Here is a 23,648-nt window from a genome sequence, read left to right as displayed (position 1 = left end):
TTGATAATTTTCGCCACTTCCTTAAAGCGATGGCATTAGCACCCAGCTTCTCTCACACCACTTATTTTAGTTGGCACACAACTAAACACGTAAACAAGTGTATGAACCACCGCAAACTTCGCAAACGTGTAAAGTCTCGAAACACTCCAAATTTAGCCGTGTTCTGGTTTCACTTAAAAGAGGCCATCAAAGCTCAAGCTGAAAGCAAAGTGAACAGTGTTGAAGTTTGAGTGTTTCCAGAGGTCAAAAGCAGTTGTAAAAAGTCTTCAATGTGCTTTTAAATTACCCGGGAGCTCTCGCAAGAGAAAATAACAGAGCTCACTTCACTATCGAGGGTACAAGTACACCAAAGTCTACTTTAGAGATGCATTAACATAAAAATATCTGCCATTCATATTTCCCCCAAACACTACCCAAGCTGGACAAACATTAGCTCTTCTAAGTGTCAGCTCTTGTCATTTTAATGGTGATTGGAAGTAGGATTCAGATATTTAAAGAAAAATGGATTCCGGTTTAATATGTAGCTTTAACACGGCAGAAAACACTGATACACACTCACACATACACACAGAACCACACCAAATAGCAGCAAAACACAGCAAATAATACCCCCATCTGCCACCAACTGCAAAGAGAGACAGTTCAGTGGAAATATGTTGTCATCCTGTTGTTGCACTGTGGTGACAAAAATTGTTCTGCCATAAATTCCATGGATGGTGCTGTACGGATATCTACGTACAGAAGAATATATCTATTCTTTTATTGGAGGGCTTGTCTTAAACCACAGATGGGGAAATTGTATGAGCACACACAAACACGTACTCACCCGTCATTGTTGGCATCAAAAGCTGCAACTGAATGTCCAAAGTACGCGGCCATCTACAAGATGAGAGTGAAGGAGAGTCGAGGAGATGGAATCATGAGTTTACACAAGAAAACACGCAGTCACAAACATTTTGGTCAGATTGGAAATCATTAGATTGAACTTTTTATTTAAGTATATTATATTAGCATTACAAAATCAAAAGCATTTATTGCCTGTCAGACTATTGTGGCCTTTTGAAGTTAATAGTCTTTAGGAACTCAATGTTATATCTCTGTAAATAGTTGTGATGTAATGGCTGCATCTCTGATACAAGCTAGAATGATGTTTCTCCTCATAAAGAAATCAGCAGCCATTAGCAGCTTCTGAGAGAAATAAGAGGCCGTTCTCAAACCACAACCCAGTGACTAGCACAATGATATCAGAGGTGAGATCGCATAAACAGAAGACATTCAGAGAAAACTAAAGGAGGAGTGAGAGGCTTGACGTCAGGGAGAGGCGTCTGTCTCTTTAAAGAGAAAGCAGGCAGCAGGAAACTGAAAAGTGAGGTTACAAGGTTCAGAGAGGGAGCTATGGTGGACAGACAGGAAAACGAGGAGGAACTAATTAACTCGAGCGATGACAGTCTGTTTTCCTCCCCACCCTCCTCCCCCTCTGCTACATCTGCATCTGGAGCAGTTTACATCTTGATTTAAGATCAGTGTTCACAGGATCTTCTACACCTAAAAAGATCCAAAGCCTGGTTTCTTCAACCCTTAAGAACTACCAAAATAATAATACAGTGGATACAGGAGCAGCTCTCTTCTTCTTGCCATCTGACACTGACCATTACTAAAAAGGCATCCAGCACATTTCTTTGTGGTAGCAGGAAAAACTGCTCTGTTCTTCTGACATTTAGGTGTTTTACAGCAAACTGAAAAAACATTTGCAGCTCACTGAGATGCTTAATGTGCAGCTGAATATAACCCCTCTGTGTAGACATGATCGATCATTTTGCTCAATGTAATAAGTGAATATCATCTGGATTACAGCTTCTTGAAAAGTAACTGTTGGTGAACAGCTCATTAATAAACCACAATCAGACCGTATTTCAAAGCAGGTTCAAAACGGTATAGTACAAGCTGTTACATTAAAATGCACGCTGATGCTCGTCTCCTCCAGGCAACCAAACACCCGTGTCAACTTCCAATATTTCTAACTGGCCTCGTGCAATCTGTAAACTGATCTAGAACGCCTGCTGATTTTTTGTTTTTCTCCACCCCTTGTTTTACTGATTATATCCTCAGGGGCAAACCCACTTTGAAACATGCAGCTGTGGCTTTCTGTGCCACAGAGTATGGCTGTCCCACAACTCACCTGTGACCCTGTGAAGTTGATCATGGACTCCATGACTGCGCCGTTAAAGATATTCACCTAAAACATCGAAACACAGCACAGATCAGCAGCTAAATCCCCATTAATGCTTTTAGAACTCAGCAGTGCTGCTGTGCATCTCACAATAATAAAGCATCTTCTGCTTCTGTTATTGACATAACACATTTACAGTAATAACACAGAATCATCAAATGTCAGCAGCACCGTTGAAGCCAGCTTTGTGCACTGGTTCCTAATCTAAGGGTCCAGCCCCTCTAAAAGTTTACCAGACATTATGAAAGGGAAAAAAAATCTGTTTCTGCTATACAACTTTCTCTGATCTTTGCCACTTCTTCACTTATGCAGTAATAAGCCAGTGCAAGCAGTTTCACTGGTTTATAATAGCCCACATCAGCTGCATTATACCCTTGGCTCTAACAATTACTTAAAAATTAATCAACAAACCTCAATATTTATATCCTGGACGTGACTCCAAACTACAAAATTAAACCCAAGAGAGATTTGTACTTCATTATGTCTTCTTTTCTTACTCTTTTCTATCCGGTCATTAAGTCTGACGTCACGTCACTAGCCGTGTCTGGGCCTAAACTCCGCTGCAGGTCCATATATCAAACGATCACTATGGCATTACTGAGAGTTGAAAAACTGTCTAAAGTCTTTCATCTTTAATAAAATGATCAGCGTTCTGCTCTACCAGGTGTAACAATTGAGTTTAACATCCAGGCATCCATGAAAACGGAATTTATGACATTTAACGGAGTTAGAAGTTAGCAGGAAGTTAGCTCGTTAGCTTCTATCTAAATACAATATAGCATGTCCTGACTGCAGGGTTTTGGAAACAAATTAAAACGTACAGCTATCACTTCCAACATAAATGAAGACAGAAAACTAAACAGCAGTGACGTTTGTAGGGTTACTGAAGTTGGGCTAGCTGGTATATAATGATGTGCTACGTGACCGCTAGCGACACAGCTATGTTAACATAATATAAACAAGATAACTTTTTTTCCACTCGATAAAAGTTAACGTGAGTGTTCTCGGTGGTCAGGAACAAATGTAATCGCATGGCAGGATGCTGTAAAAGGACCAAACTTCAGCCAGGAGAACAACTGAGATAATCCATCCACAATACGAGGTTAGTCATTCATATAGTGCTGCATGGGCTGGGCTGTAGTTACATCCTAAGGTTTTAAAAACTGAGCTTAAATAAATGATTAGCGGTAATAAAAGCCGAGGGAGGTCAACGGTGATCACTGACTGTTTTAGGAGTTTTTTGAGATCAAATAGAAGAAAATACAAAACATTAAACATGTTAACAACACAAAAGCCATATTAAACGCAGACTACTTTAGACCCGGAAGTAGGATTCGTCACGTCATCACTTAACGACCGGATACACATGGTGCTGTAGACAGTGCTGTATTTTTAGCTTATTTTTCTCTGTGTTTTATTTGCAATGCAATATGAAGCCACAATGATTAATATTTAACAGCAAGCTTATGTTTCCTAATGAAAAAAAATCTAAGTCTTTAAAGTGTGGGTTTATTACTCTAACCATATGTAATGAACATAAGAAGAATTGAAGTTAGTCTTTGTAACTGAAACTCTGAACTCTCAATAACGGTTTGCTTTAAATTGTTATACAACTAGATGAAGAGAAACCACCAATCATCCAATCACAGCTTGAGCTTGAGAAGACTGACAGTGAATATCTGAAGCAGAGCACTAGCTGATAATTGTTGGTTAGATGCTATGAAGCACTCTGCCTAAAGCCCTGAGGTAGGTACACTCTCTGACCACAGACTGACTGGATAATATGCATGTCCTGCACTATGGAAGCTCTAGGACAACAGCCGTAACTTGGCATAGTTCAAACATTGAGAAGTGTGTGTGAGCTTGTAACACTTACATAACCCAGCGCCTTCTCCCCCCTCGGTACTCCAGTCACAAAATCTGTGGAAGCATAAAAAGTTGAACAGATAGACACTAACAGACTGGTTATCATCGAACTACAGATATGACTTTTTTTTGCTATTGCTTCAAATATTGCTGTTATAATTATGCCATTGACTTGGTTTATATGAAAATCAAAAAACCCAACACATTTACTGTGGCTTTAAAAGGGAAGCTGGGCGTCCACGGGACACTGCCTTTAAAAAACAGAGCAATTAATTCAACTCACTCCGAGCCTTTTCTTTATAAGTGTGTGAAAACTGTGTGAACATTTCACACTGGTGTATTTGCAGTACACTTGCATTATATAAATCCCCTTCATTATCCCTCTTACCATCCTTTCCATCGCCATTGAAGTCTGCAACTGTCACAGAGTATCCTGTGAATACAATCACAGAGTCTCTCGGTCAAACTGTTCAAATTTTCTTGGGTTTGATCGTTTCAAAAAATGTTTAAAGATGCACAAGGACCTCTAAATAAGAATTTGTGTATATAATTCAAACATATTGTAATTTACAGGCACATTCTCAAAAGCTAGACACACTAGAAAAGTTCATCCTCTGTGTTTGGATCGTTCTCAAAGCTTGCAGCTGTAACGTTGTAATTTGTGTAAATGCTTTACTGTTAAACTTTGCTTTCATAGTTTTATATTTGACAGTTATTTATTTTACACATAAAAAAACTCAAGCAGCAGGTTTTTTTTTTATCTCTTTATACCAGGTCCTGCTTGTAGACTAGCACTAATATGATGATCACAGACTTCATGCAAAAGATGGATTCCACCCACTGGTTAACAAAGAGCTCTGAGACATAAACATAGAAGTTATGAAAATCTGACTGAAGGTGTGTACGTGATTGTGTAGTTACCAAGATAACTGTCGTCATACTGGGCATTGGCTGACTTGGTGGAGAGCGTGTTTCCATAACGGGTGAAGTAATCATTAGTGAAGCGGGTAAAAATCTCTGAGACGTCATCCGAGATCAGCTGACCTGAAGAGAGAGGAGGAGAGAGAAGAAGAAAAGACAGAGGAGACGGCATGGAGGAGAACAAGAAGAGCAAAGCAAGACAGAACACAAGGAAAGAGTGAGGATAGAGAGCAAGAGAGAAAAAAAGATGGAAAAGAAAAATGTTAGAGCACAAGAGACAAAAGCGAAAAAACACCAGCAATTTAGGGGAACAGAAAAAAAGTGAAGGAGGTAAAGGGCAGAAAGAAAAAGTTCTTTCACATGTGTGTTTACACGCTGACGCACTTTTGGTGTCGAGAAAAAAACAAAAAACATACAACTTGTAATTAAAGGAGCCACAGAGACGCAGCATTAACAGCTATCAAATCAGAAACAACAGTGTGGAGTGTGTAACTGTGAGTGCTGACTCAACAGGAAACAATCATTAGGCTAACACAGGAAGGCGCAGGAAGACTATGACCATAAAGGGGGGGAAAAAATTGTGTGACTGACTCAGCGTTCAGGGTATAATCCATGTCACACCCTCTAATATCAGATGGCCAGACAAACATTACAAAATGCTGCTCAGATATAGAAAGACAGACAGACACACACACACACCTCATAGCTTTACCTGCTCATTAAAATCTTAAGCGTGCGATGATGCATGCTATGGTCCAGAGTGAGATGGTGCAGTGAGTAATGCCGTTAACTAGTTGAGATCAGTGTTTTTTTTCCTATAGCTGTTAACATTCTGATCAACTGTACCTGTGAAAACTACGCTACATACAACATCATAATAACAGCTTTTTCTTTTGTTCATTATTTTTTAATCTGAGTTACTTTTTGTCAACGTAGAAAAAAAAAAAAAACTCTGGGTGCTTCAATTCCAACCACACATGCTGATCAAAATTGCAACAGTTAAAATTAATTTTATATGCAGCTCACAAGCAAAACAGTTTTTAGGACCAAATTTGAACTTGAATACAAAGTCCACTTCAGTTAAGAGTTATAAAACAATAGTTATGACTCTGTATTCCAGTGGATAGACTCAGAAAAACTACCTTTCTTTAACCCTTTCATGTTTATGCCATGTCCTGTTCTTCAACGTCATGCTGCTCTGTTGTATGTTAATTGCCCCTTGGGGATAAATAAAGTCTTTCTGATTCTGATGAATTATTATTATTATTATTAAGTATTTTTATTCATCTTTAGGCATGAAAAAACTGATTTTTGAACATGATTTTTTAAACATGCACTTTTCAAATAGTTTTTTTACAAGTCCACTTAGGTGGACAACATCACCTTTGGAGTGGGTGGCAGGGTATGGAGTGACACATCAGTCTCCAATGTAGTGCAAGTATACCATCAACACTGACACAAATACAAGAAAACAGGCCTTGAATAGCTGTCCACTGTTGTGACCACTATGCGTGAAAGGGGTAAAGTACCTAGCGTAAAACTCTATTTAAATACAGTTACAGTAAATGTTCTCTTGCCCCCAGACCCCACAGTGACACAGCACACACTGCTCATGCTGATCCAGCAGCTTTTAAAACCACTGACAGCTCAGCTGAAAGCCTCATCGAGCAGCAGACCATGTTATCAACGATGTGGAGGGATATACAAACACCTTTTTGACACAGTGTTCGGCCTGAATGCTCTGTCATAGCCTTATTTGTTACTACTTGTCATTCATAAAAAGGTGTCGGTCTCTGTCTGTTCACCCTGAACTAAAAACAGAGAGAGGGGCAGTGAAAACAGGGCTGGCTGGATGACCTGGAAATGAACTGTCTGTCTTCATGTGTGAGTCACCACACTTGCTTTAAGGTGGCAGCAGGAAACACACACACAAACGCCTACACGTAAGTCAGTGTTACACTCACCCTGCCAGTAGAAGCTGCCAGGTCCTCCCACCACCACCCTTTTGTCATTCTGAAGACATAGAAAAAGGAGAGGGGAAAGGAAAATCCAGATTTTGTCTTGCGCTCCTTACTCAGTCTCATAGTAAAAAACACATTCTTTTCCAAAGGGTTAACAGTTCAACTTACTGAACTAGTGATTCAGTACAGATGCTCCCCTGACTGGGATCATATCCTCGCCCCAAATCTTTCATTTCTACCATTATTAATTTTGCATTATGTTGTAACAAATAGAGAGGCAGTGAATTCTAGCTGAATGTGACACTGCTGTACTAAACTAAAAACCTCAAATTGATGGTTGATGAAAGGACAATCTGCTGCAACTGAAGACTTATTGCATTTTTTATCTCCTGATTCAGAATTGCTTAACTGTGCAGTGTATACAACATTCCACAGCCTGCACTGTTTTCTCCAACTCTCATTTGGTCGTGCCTTTATCTATAGGAATGTCATCCCACAGACACTGAAGTATTACGATGCTATGAGAATCTCCAAAGCATACATCTTAAGTACTACAGTGATCCTATAACTTAAACTCGTTTTTGAATTCATTAACTTGTCTTACATGAAAAATGCTGTGAGAAATTTCTTTTATGAGCAAATGCTGTTATGCAGAACCATTTATGGAAGCGCCAGCAGTGTGAGGCTTGACTTGTTTAAAATCACCGTCCAGCAGCAAGTTGTTGAGTTTTGTTGATTAAACAAATATTAATCAGCAAAACTCAATATTTAATTTCCTGGATGCGGCTCTGAACTGCAAAACTACAGGGTGGGCCATTTATACGGATACACTGTAATAACATGGGAATGGTTGGTGATATTAAAGTCCTGTTTGTGGCACATTAGTATATGTGAGGGGGCAAACTCCTCAAGATGGGTGGTGACCATGGTGGCCATTTAGAAATCGGCCATCTTGGATACAACTTTTACTTTTTCAATAGGGAGAGGGCCATGTGACACATCTTTAATATCACCAACCATTCCCATGTTATTACGGTGTATCTATATAAATGGCCCACCCTGTATATCCCAGACAGATTTCTCTCTCTCTTCATGCTTCTTCCTGTCTATATAAACAAGGTGCACTAGGTAAACTAAGATACACTCATTTAAAACTACAATTTCTTCCACCTGTTTACTGTCCACAAAAACAAACTAAAGGGATAATAAAAATTTAAAAAAATAACATTCTCACACACTAATCTAAACATTACTATTGGATTAGGTACGCATTTGTTCATTTGTACTGACACCTAACTTCCAAGAGCAGCAGCACTGCAGACAGCCTCACTAACTCCTGAAGTAGTTGACAATGAGCGCTTTGAGGCAATTCACAAAACAGGTTATTTGGGGACAGCGTGTGTGAATCCTACCTTAAGGAAATCGACACTGAAGCCAGCCTGGCAGAAGCCCTGCCCTTCTGGTGAGTTTTTATCTGGAGAAGAAATAAAATAGCATAATTTATTATAAAGCACCAAATAGAAGGATATGATGATATATGATGACAAGATTTTCAGAAAGCGTGACCTCTCATCCTGACCTTGAAGACGAGGTCACTGAGATTCAAACTCATTCAAGACTTTTTAGTAGACGTGCCTATGGTCTGAATTCCTACGTCGCCTCGTCCTGGAGTTATCGCACTGACAAACTTGGGTGTCCATGCCACCCAGCTGTAAAGTGGGGTAAAAACTAACAAACTGACTGCTTAAATATCTATTAAATACAAAAAACTAAAAAAGTCATTTTTTGAGGTTATTTAATATTTTATTATGAGTCTCATGCTGCTCTGCTGCTGTCTCCTTCCTCATTTCAACCTCATCCTTTTCCTCCTTACTGAAGATCTTAGTTCAGTCTGAACTGAACATAGGTCAGAGCCCTAACATGAAAATGTGCATGAACATGCTCATTTATTCCTGACATAGTTGAAACTATACAGCAAATTAAAAATGCGACCCTCCAGTCTCTGGATATCTGAGAATGAGCCAGCTAAACAATAACAGCTGGTTATAGGCTAATGTTGGGCTGGAGTGTGCTAAAAATCACACTTTACTTCTGACGTGAAGTTTGATTACATTCTCACATTGTATGAGAGTTTATTCAAAAGTACCCAAGTTCAATAACACTTCCAGCAGCAAAAACCACCAGCACTCGCTGACAGAAAAATTCAGCATCTCCTCAAAAACTCACCTCAGTATCGCTGTCACTGAACAGAAGTGAGCTTCACTGACACGTTGTCTTGTATCATACTGACAGCTGAGGTAAACAGCAGACTGACAGCCTGCGCTTATCACAGATGAACGGCGAGCAGAGTTTTCGAGGTAACTCCACGGTAAAAATGTAAAATATCGCACAATATGTCTCACTTATTATTATCTTATTTCTAATGTATTGCTAAGTGTCAATATTACTCAAATATGTTAAAATATAGAATGCACATGTAGTATTGAAACATGTCCAGCTGTGGGTTGTTATGGAAAACGGACTAAATGTTTTCTGAAATATGTTTGTCCTACAGTGGCCACCGTAGCTGAGATCATGCACTTGAACTGGGAGGGGTAAGAACAGAATTCCACTGCAGATACTAGGACAGGAAGCAACAAACATACCTGTTCTGCAGGGCGAGTATTCAACCACCTGGTTTCCTTTCTTCAGGTAACAAGTTCCCACAGGCTCACGCTCAGAGACACCTAAGGTCGACCACTGGTAAAGGGGAGCACACGCCTACAGAGCATACACACATAGACAAAACAAATCCAGCGACATATTAGTTCAGTGTAAAAATGGTTGGTGTCGATTGTTGGTAAAACTGTGCTTCATCCTCTAAGTCATTAACTGTGAGGACTCTTGCAAGGTGGTGTAGTGTATCCTTTCAGCCTTTCTGTTTCAGTTGTGGTGGAGAACCCACCACTGGCACAAACTGATGCAAAACCTTAAGACATATCCGACCGCAATGAAACAAGAACAGTGGACGAAAACAAAATGAGACGCTGTGTTATTTTCTTAGCTTATATACACTGTACTGTCCTTCACCTTTCCACAAAGGTTTGGATCAAAGGTTTCAGGAATTTTAGAACAACTCTGAGGCTCCTACACTGGAGAAGGCGCACTTTATTTACCCAAAACAATGGTTCTAAATGGGCAGCTCCTGTGGTCAAATCAGATATGTGAAAGTGTGGACTGACCATGGAAATAATTCATTTAATCATCTGCATACTACAACCAGGAATTGTAGGATTTTGAAAATGCTAGATCAGTACATTGAACAATCCAAAAGTTCAGAGGTCTTCACTTCAGCAGGAAGAAAAAAACAGCAGTGAGACAAAACATTCTGGGTACTCTGGACAGAAAGTCCATGAGGCAAGGCATGAAGTTAGTGCTGTTCCTCAGACATTTTATGTGTCGTGTTTCTTACCAGAATGTGTTCTCCATCAGATCGCACTGACGCTCCAAACCATTGTTTGGATTTAAACTCCATCTTAGCCCCATCACGCGTCCTTTCGTCTGCAAAAAGAAAAAGATCATTGTTAAACAATTTAAATTAGAGAACAACGATGGTAAAAAAAAAGAAACGGCCACAAAATAAAGCAGCAGAAAAATATCTTTAAACACACAAATACAAATTTTGAACTAATACTCAAGATGTCCGTTTTCCCCTTTTAAAATCTGCAGCAGCACAAAACTGTCCAGGTTTTTCAAATGAACAATAACTACATGAAATAAATGGTCGACTGTCGGGACTCCATCTTAATCAGGGAAGATTCCTGATTGGTAAATTATAATGTGACATGGGACAGTCTTTGTTAAAAGTTTAGTGCAGCAGTTTTCCAACGGGAAAGCTCTGACCTATGTTTAATAACGTTTGGGCAGCATATGGTTTTTTTTCCTGCCAACACGCACCATTCAAACATGGATAAACTTAGAATTCTGATAGACTTATGACACATACACAGCTGTGGCTATAAATGACTGCAGTGCTATGAAAATCTCCAGTGTCCTAAAAGAAGGACAGACAGGATGAGTATTTCAGGAAGAAAAACAGGAGACAATCAGACAGATCGCAGCATGACTACAACTGCAAACATACACCATTAATTACCATCTTAAGCACAGTTTTTCCTAATAAGCACTGAATGATGAACACCACACTGAAATTTAATGGTCCTTCTGTTTTTGTTTTTTTATTTAATTCAAGACTGGCGTAGCCACCCTCTCCATTACACATAAGCACATCCCACGTGCTATGACGCATGTTTTAAAAGGCTACAAAATTTCCCCAGTCTCCCTATGAAGGTCATCTTTTCATGGACCTGTGGACCGCTGTATGATTCCCATTATGACCACTCACATTCTGCATCAGACATTTCATTACAGACCTCACACTTTAGCAAACACACAAGTTTTGTTTCAAAACGACCAACCGAGCTACAGAGAATCACCAATGCTGATGAGAAGTGGGTCTCACTATGACTGAGAGACCAAACAGGACTTCTGCTCTTGAGTCCAGATATCCTGACCTTCTTTCGCACAGTACTGCATATGGACAGTTGCTGTTTATTTATACAAGCAACAGGATTTGAACTACAACATCTGGAATTATGTAATGCCATGTAATAGAAAGTATACGTCATTTTTCCTTACAGTGGTATTTGCACACTGATGACAGTCTTACACACCACTGACAGTATGTGCCATCACAGCATTTCATGCCTTTTTTGACTGCTCTTTAACAAAGTTCTTGAAAATCTCAAAATTATCTGACTATATCTTCACATAATAACCAATGTTTAATAAATTATTGAAAAACATTCAACAAAACAACCCAATTGAGGTGCTTCAAACATCTTAAATTGTGTATTTTGTGCCCACTTTTTACTTTTTCATTTAATGACATTCTTGTGTGTGTACATACTGTAGCCATACATACTTTGTACAGCACTTGGGTCACTAAAAGCTCTGTTTTAAATGTGAATTATGAAAAAATTTTACTTACAGTGATAATAGCTTTGTACATATACAATGTAAATAGCAGTTATTCTGAGGACTATAACACACAAATCCACATGCCTGTGATTCCACAGGTTTCACTGACTGATACTGTGTGTATAATAGGAATGCTGTCAGGAGACAACAGCTGGCATTTGACTGCTCCCAGCTGGAGTGAAAAAACAAACAACAAAACAACAAAAACATAATAACAGACTGAGCTCCGAATTAGTGAAACAAAGGACGACTCCCATAGAAATCAGATAAATATTTACAAGCAATAAGCAGATAAATATTTAAGCCTGGGCAGATATTACACACGGACAGTTTGGGATTTTCCCACCAGGATGGGAAACTCCAGCCTCGGCAGTTCCAGCTAAATTTCAGACTCTCAGAGCTGTTTGGTTGATAAAAGAGTGCTCTAGTGGACACGAGGGATGAAGTACAAAAGGATTAGTTTCCCAGTTTGGCAATAACTTGCATCAGTCTTACCTAATCTGTAATTATGGTGGTGAATCAAGGAGCCATGATGCCAACTGTTTCCTGCCAGCTAGTTACCATCTGAAAAGGAACAAACTCAGACACTGTTTGTTGTTTGCTAACCAAAAGATTTGTTATTATCGACATTCACGTGGTGAGAACAACAAACCTCCACCAAGGCAGCTCATTTACTCGCTCTCAGCTCACTTTTAGGGGAAGTTTTGTATTTTCTACACATTTTTTTTCTTTGTTCTTTTTAAAAAGTTTTGTACTTCGTACTTTTAAAAAGTTTGTAGTGCAGTAAAAACAACTGCAAAGTTTATCCTGTTGAAACACATTGTACTGTACCTGGGATCATTTTCAGTACATTTTCTTTTTATTTACATGGATAAAGTGTGAGCAGCATTCATTTCATTGTTCAGTAAATAGTTTAGATTATAACCAGTTGTAATAAAATGAATCAATTATACACATAAAGCATCCTATGATGACATGTTCCTGTCATTCTGAAAACCTATTGTCATTTTTAGTAGCTCTATCGAGCATTATTAATAGCATTACTATGACCTCTGACCTAATTTTATGTGCTGCACATAAAAGCAAATATCTAAAAACTTATATATTTGCTGTACACAATATTCTTGAAGACAGTATAAAACAACCCAAAAAAAGAAAAAACCAGAGTCAGGACAGATTCATGCTGAGTCTGGGTCACTGTGAGACAGACACACACAATCACACACACACAGTCAAATTCCAGTTAATTCTGTTCTCTGGTCCAGTAAAGCTTTTGGCCAGTAATTACTCAGGTCATCAACAAAGGCCTCTATTGTGGGGAAAAGCACACACATGGGCGCACACACACTCACACGTGTGTGCACACACAGCATTATAACTAGGCCACGGACTAACTACATTACGACCAAAAGAGAAGAGTGTCACCGAACATGTTTGGTTTCTGTCCGAGCCTGCAGGCTCTCAGTGCTGACCGTGTCCTGCTCTAAGGCAGATGGGAAGGAATTTGCTGATCAATTTGACTGTAACATCAGGAGATGAAGTTGAACAAGTTGAAAAGTAAACATCCTGCACTAGGCGCCTGCTTTACAAGACTTACTGAGGCTATGTAAGACAAATTTACCTTTTATGGACATAAGAGGCCTGGAACAGCAGGCTGCATGAAGCCAACTGTTCAGCAGGTATTCCAGTGCTGTAGAGCTACAGGCCAAAATCAGTTGATTAAAGACAGATATACGTACAGTACATAGCACTGAATACTTCTGCCAAAAAGCCTAATTATAATAGGGCTGAAGGTATTTAAGTCTGCAGGTTTCCAACTAAATCCTGCACTATTCTATATTAGTTTTATGAATGCAAAATAAAAGCAGCAAAAGCAATTCTGTTGATCAACACAAAATGTAATCCTTGGCATTTGTGGCTTTTAAAAGAAATTTAGAGAGCTAAATTGTAGGTTCTAACTTTGCTTTCATTTTCCAGTAAAATAATGTTAGACATTCAGTTTCATTAACTGTGGCAGTGAAGATTTCAGTTTTTATTCATGTGCCACTCAAAGTGTATGTGTCAAACGTCAGTGTCAGATTTTTCAAAGGAGGAGGGAGAATATTCGCTGTTGGTTTAAATGGTGAAAGCAACATGAACTCTGCTTTAACACGATACTGCATGTATTCTTTGTCTGCAAAGAGCTTGTGCACGGGCAATATTGACGCCATGCTGGAGGGGGCGGGACGTCACTGTTTTGGAGTGTTGTGTGTTTTGGGTTTTTTTTAACTTCCTATTTTCATGGCTGAGGTCTCCCACAGAATACCAACCAAGCTCAACTACACAGCCTCGCTCAAAGAAACACATACTGCCCTGTCTCCGGCTATTTACATTTCCTTCATTCCGCTTTGTCTTCCATGTCCTCTTTTAATGGAACTGGCAGAAAGTGTGGTTCCAGTTTAGGGTAAAATATGTTAGGTATGTATACTGGAGATTTCTTGGCAAATGTAAGCATAGAAAAACAAATTAATTTCCCTAATTACCAAATGCAAATCTCCCATCCCGCCAATTTAATTCACTATTGCTATGTCAATCTTAACGACTATGTCAAAAAAAAAAACAAAAGTAGCTGGTTGGTTACCCCAACACCACAGCAGAAAAAGAGATAACTGAAAGAGTGCCAGATAAAAATGTAGAAAAGACAACGGAAATATGACATTTCTGTTTTTTCATGTGATGTTTTTGCACATCTTTAGTGGAGCTAGAGCTTCAGTGGAACTTGAGGTCACATGCTTCATATACGTCATCATTTCTTTCCACTGCACTTTGTCACACTTTGCTTTTATAGATTAAGAGGGGTGGGGGTTTTTTTAGACTTTAAAAGACTTATACATTTCAGCTTAGGTATATCTTAAACTCAAATTAAGAATGTGTTTTAAGCTATGCTTTTATGCACAAAGCACCCAAAAAGAAGTTTATTCATCGCTTTGGTCAGTCAGTGCTTTGCCATCATTATTAGAGCATGTGTCAGTGGTTGCTACATGAACTCAATTGCCCCAAGGATACTGTTCAGCTAACATCAACACCTGGCTTGTCTTTGCTCTCCTGTGCCTGCCATTTTTCTCCCCTGGATCTTTAGGTGTGTTTTTGAATTTCACTCCAGTGTGTAGAAGACATTAAACCTACACTCTAAAAGATGACAGTCACTCATTTAACACCTACTCTTAAAAAATGAAAGCTAGCAGGAAAAGTTTATCATATAGCCACAGTTACCCAGCCCCGTTATGAAAACTATAAATCATGTCTGTCAATGCGTGCAGTCACCAGTGATTTGGAAACACTGTGACTGCACTGTTTCACCAGAGGATAAGTTCTGTTTTGAAAGACTTATAGACATCTTTCAAATCTTTATATGACACAATACTGTTGACACTCAAAGAGACCTTGGTAACACCAGCGATAAACCAGCTACACACCCAGTTTACATTTAAAGCAATTTAAACCACTAGTGTTGTGCTGGGTGTCGCAGCATTCAGAGGTGTGATTCTTCCTGCTTTAAAGTCAGTGGTGAACACACCACAGCTTGTCCTTCTTAAGTTGTCAAAAGTAACAAGACATCTGAATGTAATACTTTTAACAACAAAACACTTATAGGTTCTTACAGCCAACTGACCACCTCCCAGTCTGAATCATTAAGGAGGACATCCAGACAGAACAGCAGGCAGAAGTCAAATGATTAAATTAAATGAAATGTGTCAGGCAGTAAGAAGGTGTGTTCACATCTGAGCACATCATCTCCCAAGAAGAAGCTTGGAGATGGTACAACTTTTGCAAAACATCAGGCACCAACATGGCTGGAGGGAAAAACAAAACAAAAACGGATACGATTTGTTATAAAATTTTTCTTTGTTTACCTTTCAAATGTCACATAGGCTTTAAGTCTAGAGAGGAGACTTTAAAAATGTACACTTCATGTATGCAAAGCTGACAGCAACATAAACGTCTGCTGGACAAAAAGTTAACACACACCCTTTTTTACATTTAAATACTCAAGAACACCCATCTGAACCTCTGGTTTCATAAGGGAAGGAAATGGTTTTATTGTAGACATTTTTATTATGGTTTTGACAGACGGGCTTATGAAAATAGATGCAATCCCATGAGTCGCAAGAATGACACCGAAACAAGTCCCACTTTGCCATTCTGAGTTCTGGCATGACGCGAGAAATCAGCTGAAAATTTTCTAAGGAATTTTCATTCGACCACAAAAATCAATTGCTTCTTTATACATGTTTGTTTCCGCTTGAAAGGAAGCAGAAAAGAAACCATGAAGTGAGTTTGTTCTGTCACTAACCTCTAACTGACCAATCACCATGCAGAATGGTAGCAAGAACAGCCCCTTTAAGTAAAACTATAATAGGACATAAGCATTGTTTTATTTCAATGCAAACATATTATCAGTTCTGCATTTTCAAAACATTTTCTGTAGAAACAGGTAGAATTCATTATTTTAGCCATTTAGCTTCATTAGCTCTTATTCATTGACAATAAGACTATTAGTGTACTGAACAGAAAGTGGGAGGCCCTACACTTGCTTTGTTATTAGCTTATGAACTAAAGAATATGACAAAGTAAAATCCTGACAGATCTTAGCTCAATATGAACTCTCTTTAAGCTCCTGAGAGAAATTACGGTTCTTGAGTGGGTCAATGGTTCACCAGCTAGTCTCAGTTTCAGTTTATCCGCTATTTTTGATACCGGTGTACAGCAGTTTTTAGCCAAAAACACAGATTAATTAGTACTCGAGAACATTTAAAGCTCTGGATCACATTTGGGGTAGTCAGAAAAGTCTGTGAAACACAGATTTACTCATTTATAGATCCAAAATGCCACATATTCTCTGAAAGTGAGTAACTTTGGCTTCCCCTGGTAAAAACAACAGACATGACCAAAAACATTTCCTTGACAACTTCTGCTGTTCTTTATAATCATTTCATTCACATATAAAGGAAATAATCACCATTTGCACCTAAGAAAAGGACATTTTATTGTGTGAAGCTTCCAGGATTCCTGGAACGTGTGGGTGCTGCTGCCTCACAGAAAAAAAATGACTGAAATTCTACGAAGACAATAAAGGGATTAATACCCACATCACAGAACATTACCAAATTCTAACTGTTTATCACTGTGTAAATATTTACAGTGAAGACAGTGCTCTGCTCATCTGGCTTTCACAATCAAAGAGAAACAGTAAATTACTAAATTATGATCAATGCTGGAGAGAGATGATTGCAACATGGATAAACAGAAGGAGGCAGCAGTTTGTCAGTCACTCACAGTACATGGACGAGTCCACACACATTCTGCTTCAACGCACATTCCTGAATGTGTCTTAGCATGAAAACAACAGAAACAGGCTGAGCTGAACCCTCAGTATTCAATCAGTAATATGCTTACTGAAAACTGTTCATGATATCTATCATGGTCTGGAATTAAAATGTAAATTCTAAGTGGTTTTCATTAAAGGAGGGAGAGATACTGAAGGTTAAACCCACCCTAAGGTGATGGGGAAGAGGTTTTAACCAAACTAAGGGGTCTTCTGGTACCTTTGTTGTCAAACACCAGCTGCTGACAGGCGCTGGATCCGCCCCAGGGGCAGCTGTACACTGCTCCTCTCTCCACAATGCTGTCCGCAGACATGTTAGCTCGAGGAGCTCCAATCAGAACGTCTGACCTGAGGAGAGGAGAGGACGTTATTCCATAACACAAACAGCCACCAACTCATACAGAAAAAGCCACAAATGCTCTCATGTAGTAATTAAGCTGACCAAGAGAGGCTAAACTGTGTCTCATTCAGCTTAGGAAACAAAGCTTAATCTTTCAGTCATCTGTTACCACCTCAGTCTAAAAATCTGTGCATACATGAGTCAGCTGGTGTTTCAAAGTATGGGAGCTTTACTGCCATAGTAATTTCTGTGAATGAACTCAATATGAGGAAAGTCTGTGAGTAAGAACTCATCAAATGCTTGCATATGGATATGCAATGTGCATATTAGCTATACGAATATGTATATTTCTTGATAGATAAATAGACAGGGTTAATATATTGGTTAATTCTGGCTATTTGTTGATATACCCACAATGATATTTATAACAGCCAATAAATACAGTTTGTTTTTAAAAAAAAAAAAAAAAAAAAGAAGTGCTTGGAGAAATACCCTTCAAACGAGTGCTGATGTTGCTTAGTTTATACAGAGTGCACTCTGCCACACAAATGCCACAAACATGACAACAAGCTAATCCAAGCAGAGTCAGGAAGAGTGTAAACAAGCGGTGCACAGCTTGTGACAATAAAACAGTATTATTATGAACTGCAGTGTCATGTTTAAATGCTCATAACAAATGTTAACGTAATCTTTTTAGATTTCTTGCGTCTGAAAGAAAAAAACAATATCGACCGATAAATCAGATTTTTAAATCATTGCTGTACACATAAAATGAACATCAGCATTGCTATATATCTGCATTGTTTTTATTTTGTTTTTATTCCTGCTATAGAGTTCAATGACAGTCTTTGGTGGTTATTAAGATTCAATATCGCTCAGGTTCTGAGGCGCAGTGATGAGGTGGTGGGATTTTCCCCATCTTCTCATAGTCAGGGCGTCATCACTGTCCAACTTTGTGGTGTAAGTAATACCAACAACAACACATTTCAGGCACGTTTTTATATTTAGCACTGAGATTGATATTGTTAGCATCAGGATATGTATTAATGCATAAAAAGGCCAAGAGTTCAGCCGTGTGTTCAATTTACTGAAGAACAGTGAACTAATGAACACACTTTATCTAGCACCAAGGCAAGGACTTTCTGGGGATCTAACCATCTCACAGAACTTTAAACTCTGGTTCATCCAGTTAAATCTTAAGTAGAGGAGTTCCTCAAAAGACTCATACTTCCCAGGAAGTCTGTGGTGAAAGCAGAACTTTAGTCTCTAATACGGTTCAAACTAAATTTAAAAAGAAAAGAAAGAAAACACTGGATGCTGCTTTTATCTTCAACCTGCTCATTTCTTCCAGTGTTGATGTCTCTACTCTGCATAAATCACACAGGACTACAAATCTACACCCAGAGTACCACAAGATGATATTATCGGTACTACTGACCAAGACTGGTACAATGACCTTCATATGTAGTATTGGTGTCCCTTTAAAGAGGTCTACACAGTGCTGCAACAGTGAGTGTTTGTCCAAAAGTATCATTGCCTGGAACATCCCCTACTGACTAGTTCTTAATATAATAAACATATGAAACACAGATCATCTCCCGTCTGTAGATGCTGCAGTAACATGACAAATTTCCTCAGCAATACAAAACATAATTTGGCTGCTTGTAGCGATGCTGCAAGAGACAGCCAACAGTTTTCATGTGAACAGTTGGTCTTTGTTCAAAGCATTAAGGTTTCCCTGCAGTGCGAAACAGGATTTGTTTATAAAGAGCCATTCAGTGGACATTTTTCCTTTTCAACTGTTTTCACTACCTAATGTATTGACCACTTATAAAACGAATGAATACTTTTAATTCGTTAAGCACTGCCGTGCTAAAAGGCTGCTGGTTCAGTGAGACCGAGGTGGTTGTACTGATTGATGTGGTTGCTTTAAAAGCTGACAGGAACCACAGTCAGTAGAATAAAAGTAAAACAACAACAGGAAAACAGCTACAAATCAAGTGATCTCTCAATACGTGTAATTACTGCAGGCCACACATTGTTACGCTGGGGTTTTTTTTAGCTTCCAGCCACTACTGCTGCCTCAAACTAGCTAATAAAAATTGAATGATAGCCTGAACTTAGCGTAGCTTATTGTTTGTAACACCTTTTTTATTTAACACAATATATAGCTCTAAATGTGAGACAGTGCCCATAGATGCATTACAAGGCCTGCTTACAGCCTGGTGTAAAAACTGTTTTTGGCCTCCGTGGAGAGTGTCCACCTTCATAACAATTCTAGTATGAGGGAATTTGTATTTATTTTCATAACTCATCCATCTGAATGCTGACAACATGTTTAGCTGTAGTTGATTGGTACCCGCTGGGTTTCAGCTTCACTAACTGGAGTCACCATGTTTAAACAACTGTTGACGACATGGGTGTGGTACGGAGCATCTAAGAGGTTTGTGATTCAGTTTTGGTGAGTGAAATTGTAGTGTCTAGTTAGTAGTCATCTGTAACTGTGCATTCAACCCATATGGTTTATAGATGATGTTTCCTAGCGACAACTTATCATTCCACCCTATCATCTAACCACAGTCACTTCTGGGTTCAGCAAACCAAAATGTTTGATATGCATTAGGCCCTGTGAGGAAAAAAAAATGTATAGTTCCTTTTTAATAAATAGAACCAAATGAGTCTCCACAGTGACCGTGTTCTGTATGACGAAATATTTACATTATTAAGCCATGGTCAGCCAGCTTCAGTCCTGATATCATATTATACAAATCCCCTCTGACCATGGCAATAACTGTAATATGAGCAGTGAATTTCAGTGCTGATCTAATTAGTGTTACTAAAAGGATTCAATGTTTTTCAGGCTACTGTAGATGAAAGTCTCTAACTGTCTGTCCGCTCTGTCAGTCTATTGTCACATGAGACTGCAACATTCCTCTGATATTTTTTCAAATATGGAGAAATGGCAGGCAATCGATGTTTATCTACACAGCATAGTGGTTTTAGATACTAAGTTAAAACACAAAGTTAGAGAATCTGAGTATGTTCCTGTACCAAGGTCAACAGGGCTCTGCTCTGAGGGAGTTATCTGCAATAAACTGACATTTTCCTGGGTACCTACTGATATATGTTTAGTTGAACAAGGAATGAAATCCACAAGAATTGATTTAACACACACAAAAAAATGAACAACTGGGGTAGGGGTTATAGGATGATGTTTTAAAGATGTCTGGGGGGGAAACCTGTTTTCTTAATATACATAAAAAGTAGCACGGTGCAAGTTTGTTAATGTGCATCTACAAAACTGCTGCAGAAACTCTGTGCAGGGAGAGAGGATGACAGGCAGCTTTTTGCTATCATTTCATGCAGACACTCTAAAGATACAGCAAGAAACAAGACCAGGAAGCATCAAGGCAGATGATAAGACTGTTATTAGGATATCTCACACACTCCAGGGAATATTTTTTTTAAACGTTTTTCAGGAAATTTTATGACACTTGACAATATGGGAAACAAAATTTAAATGCACCTCAGGTTAAACCTCCTCTATGACTGAGGGCATCGGCACTATTTTGGGACTGCACTTAGTCTGTTAATGATGTAAATTAACTAAACAAAAAGAGTCTGAAAACAACTAGATCAGTAGTGTTCTTTTGAGAGAACTACTTTCACTTCAGTAAAACTGGATAACCATGGATATCCACTGCTTCAGTAGACGAGAGTTTAGAGCAACAAGCCTACATGGCCTCTGGGCACTGTTCCTGTTTGTCTGTGTTCATTTTAAATAAAGTTACAGCTGGTGTAGCTGTGAACAGAGAAAACCTTTTCTTGAAAGTTATGCCCTTACAATTTGGTTAATAAAGAACTGAAGTAAAAGTTAAAAGTTAATGGACTGCTGTTAATGGATTGTCTTCTAATTTGTTGTCATGTTAAATTTTAAAAACATATTACTAACTCAGAACTTGTCACTAAAAAAGAAAGGGCCCAAGTGTAAAACTTTAGTAAAGTACTTTAACAGAAGCATATATAATGTAAAGTAAAGCAAGCCAAAGGTTACATTGAACAGGCGCTTCTCCATCACCATCATTACCATAACCATCTACTCTGCTACAAATCTTACTGTAGGTTGTTTGAAGGCTTAAAGAAGTCCACCGAAAAGCCGAAGTAGCTCCCCTCGGGTCCGGAATATACGTAGGGATTATCCACATCCAGGTTGAAAGAGCTGGAGCGATGGAAGTGTAAACACACCAGGACCAGCAGAGCAGCTGTCCGTGTCCCTGCCATGGCTGCTGCTGGAGACCTCCGCGGCTTCACCGAAACAAGCACAGACGCCCAAGATGTTGTCTGTCCCTTATCAAGTTACTCAGTTAGCTAGAGGTGTTGTGGCCTGTATGCACCCACGGTGCAACTTTAAAATGCCTAAAATCTCAGCCCTGCTAACAAGCGTCCCCCCCCGCAACCGTACGGAGAACAAGTCGTCATGTAATTGTTAAATAAAACACATTCCCAGCTTGTACCGGAGCTAACCAGCGTCACACACAGCGCAGGGCGGGGGGAGAGTCAGTCTTTCACCGGCGATTCGTTAGTTTGTCTAACCGATGAAAGCGGCGTAATCTCGGAACAAGCTCGGGGAGAGGCCGCGACACTGTGTATGCGTATGGTGTGGTGTCAAGCATAGGCTCGCTCCAACTAGCTAAAGTCAAGTTAAACATCCAAACACAGCAAACAACTTCCGTCTAATTCCCTTCAAAACAAAAGCATGATTTTCGGCTGTACCGGGAGTTGGGAATTTAGATCAGATTTACAATTTCAAATGTAGGAAGGGATTCAGGACAGTTGAGCTTCTTTCAAGCTAGCTAGATATATAAATAAATATAAATAATACATAGTTAAAGTTATTTTCAATCATTGCCATGGTATCATTGGTAGTTACTGTTGTTGTGATGATAATTCATAAATGCTCAGACATTCCATCAAGTCCATATACACCCAGGTTCTCTTCCTGCCAAAAATAAGCTGGCCACTAAGCACTGCCGTTTCCAAATAAAAAACTCCCATTAATAGAGAGAAAATACATATAAGAGAAATAAACTGGATCCAGCCCATCAGGAGACACACAAAAAAAAGTTCTAGAAATGTTTGTGCCACTACAATTCATTACAGTTGTGAGAAACATTATGTATGATGCTCTACTGAAAAAGCAGTAAAATTTCATCAAAAACACTTACTGCACTTACTGCAATTATGCAGATTGCGTAATTGCAGTAGAATAAGATATTTATTTCCTATCCTATTCATAGTCTTTTATTTTAGGTCACGAGCAGTTGTCTAAGCAATTCACTGCATATCCTAGTGCGTATGACTGTGTACATGACAAATAAAATTTGAATTTGAATTTGGGAAGGTTACTTTTAAAATGTATTCCACTACAGATTACAGAATACATGCCCCAAATGTATTTTGTAACGTATTCCGTTACGTTACTCAATTAGAGTAACGTATTCTGAATACTTTGGATTACTTAATATATTATCATGCTGTTTACAACTACATGAATGTGATTTATTACTATTACTTAAGGTCTGCGGCTCCGAACCGTAGTAAAGGGACCTCTGGCGAATACGTCGGGTTCCGTGTCGGGCTCATAGCCGAAAAAATAGCTTTACTTTGTTGCCTGGGTCAAGTTTGCTAGCGAGAGACAGAGAGAGGCGTTGAAAGGCTGCTCCAACGGAATTTATTTTTTCGGAGGAAAACACGAACACTGTGTACAGTCGAGTCTTAATAGCTTACTTACAACTGGGCTCGTCAGGCACTTTTCTTGGCTGCAGTGGTTATTATTATATTTACATGCTTCCATCTCCCGTTTCTGCTTGATGGAGCGCTCACAGACACATAACGGGTATGGCAGTCTATTCTCCCTGCAGCACGGACTACACTGCCCATGAGGCT

At 39.0% G+C, this 23,648-nt stretch overlaps 1 protein-coding gene across 1 annotated transcript in view; it reads right to left on the bottom strand.

Moving 5' to 3' along the window:
• The window catches only part of itgav (integrin, alpha V), a 40,403-nt gene extending 17,999 nt beyond the window's left edge, over positions 1-22,404 (bottom strand). The window contains exons 1-11 of the mRNA XM_014340454.2: positions 21,820-22,404; positions 17,583-17,710; positions 10,430-10,518; positions 9,624-9,738; positions 8,391-8,452; positions 6,982-7,030; positions 5,018-5,140; positions 4,485-4,529; positions 4,107-4,150; positions 2,180-2,236; positions 827-879 (exon numbers count right to left, since the gene is read on the bottom strand). Coding sequence (XP_014195940.1) covers positions 827-879; positions 2,180-2,236; positions 4,107-4,150; positions 4,485-4,529; positions 5,018-5,140; positions 6,982-7,030; positions 8,391-8,452; positions 9,624-9,738; positions 10,430-10,518; positions 17,583-17,710; positions 21,820-21,983 — 929 coding nt within the window. The 5' untranslated portion in view covers positions 21,984-22,404. The remainder of the gene's footprint in view (positions 1-826; positions 880-2,179; positions 2,237-4,106; positions 4,151-4,484; positions 4,530-5,017; positions 5,141-6,981; positions 7,031-8,390; positions 8,453-9,623; positions 9,739-10,429; positions 10,519-17,582; positions 17,711-21,819) is intronic.
• Positions 22,405-23,648: the final 1,244 nt, after the last annotated feature.

This window comes from Haplochromis burtoni, unplaced genomic scaffold (assembly GCF_018398535.1).
Source record: "Haplochromis burtoni strain Fernald_Lab_line unplaced genomic scaffold, NCSU_Asbu1 Contig_370, whole genome shotgun sequence".
Taxonomy (NCBI): domain Eukaryota; kingdom Metazoa; phylum Chordata; class Actinopteri; order Cichliformes; family Cichlidae; genus Haplochromis; species Haplochromis burtoni.
The sequence above is the reverse complement of the archived record's forward strand: the minus strand, read 5'-3'. Positions and strand labels throughout refer to the sequence as shown.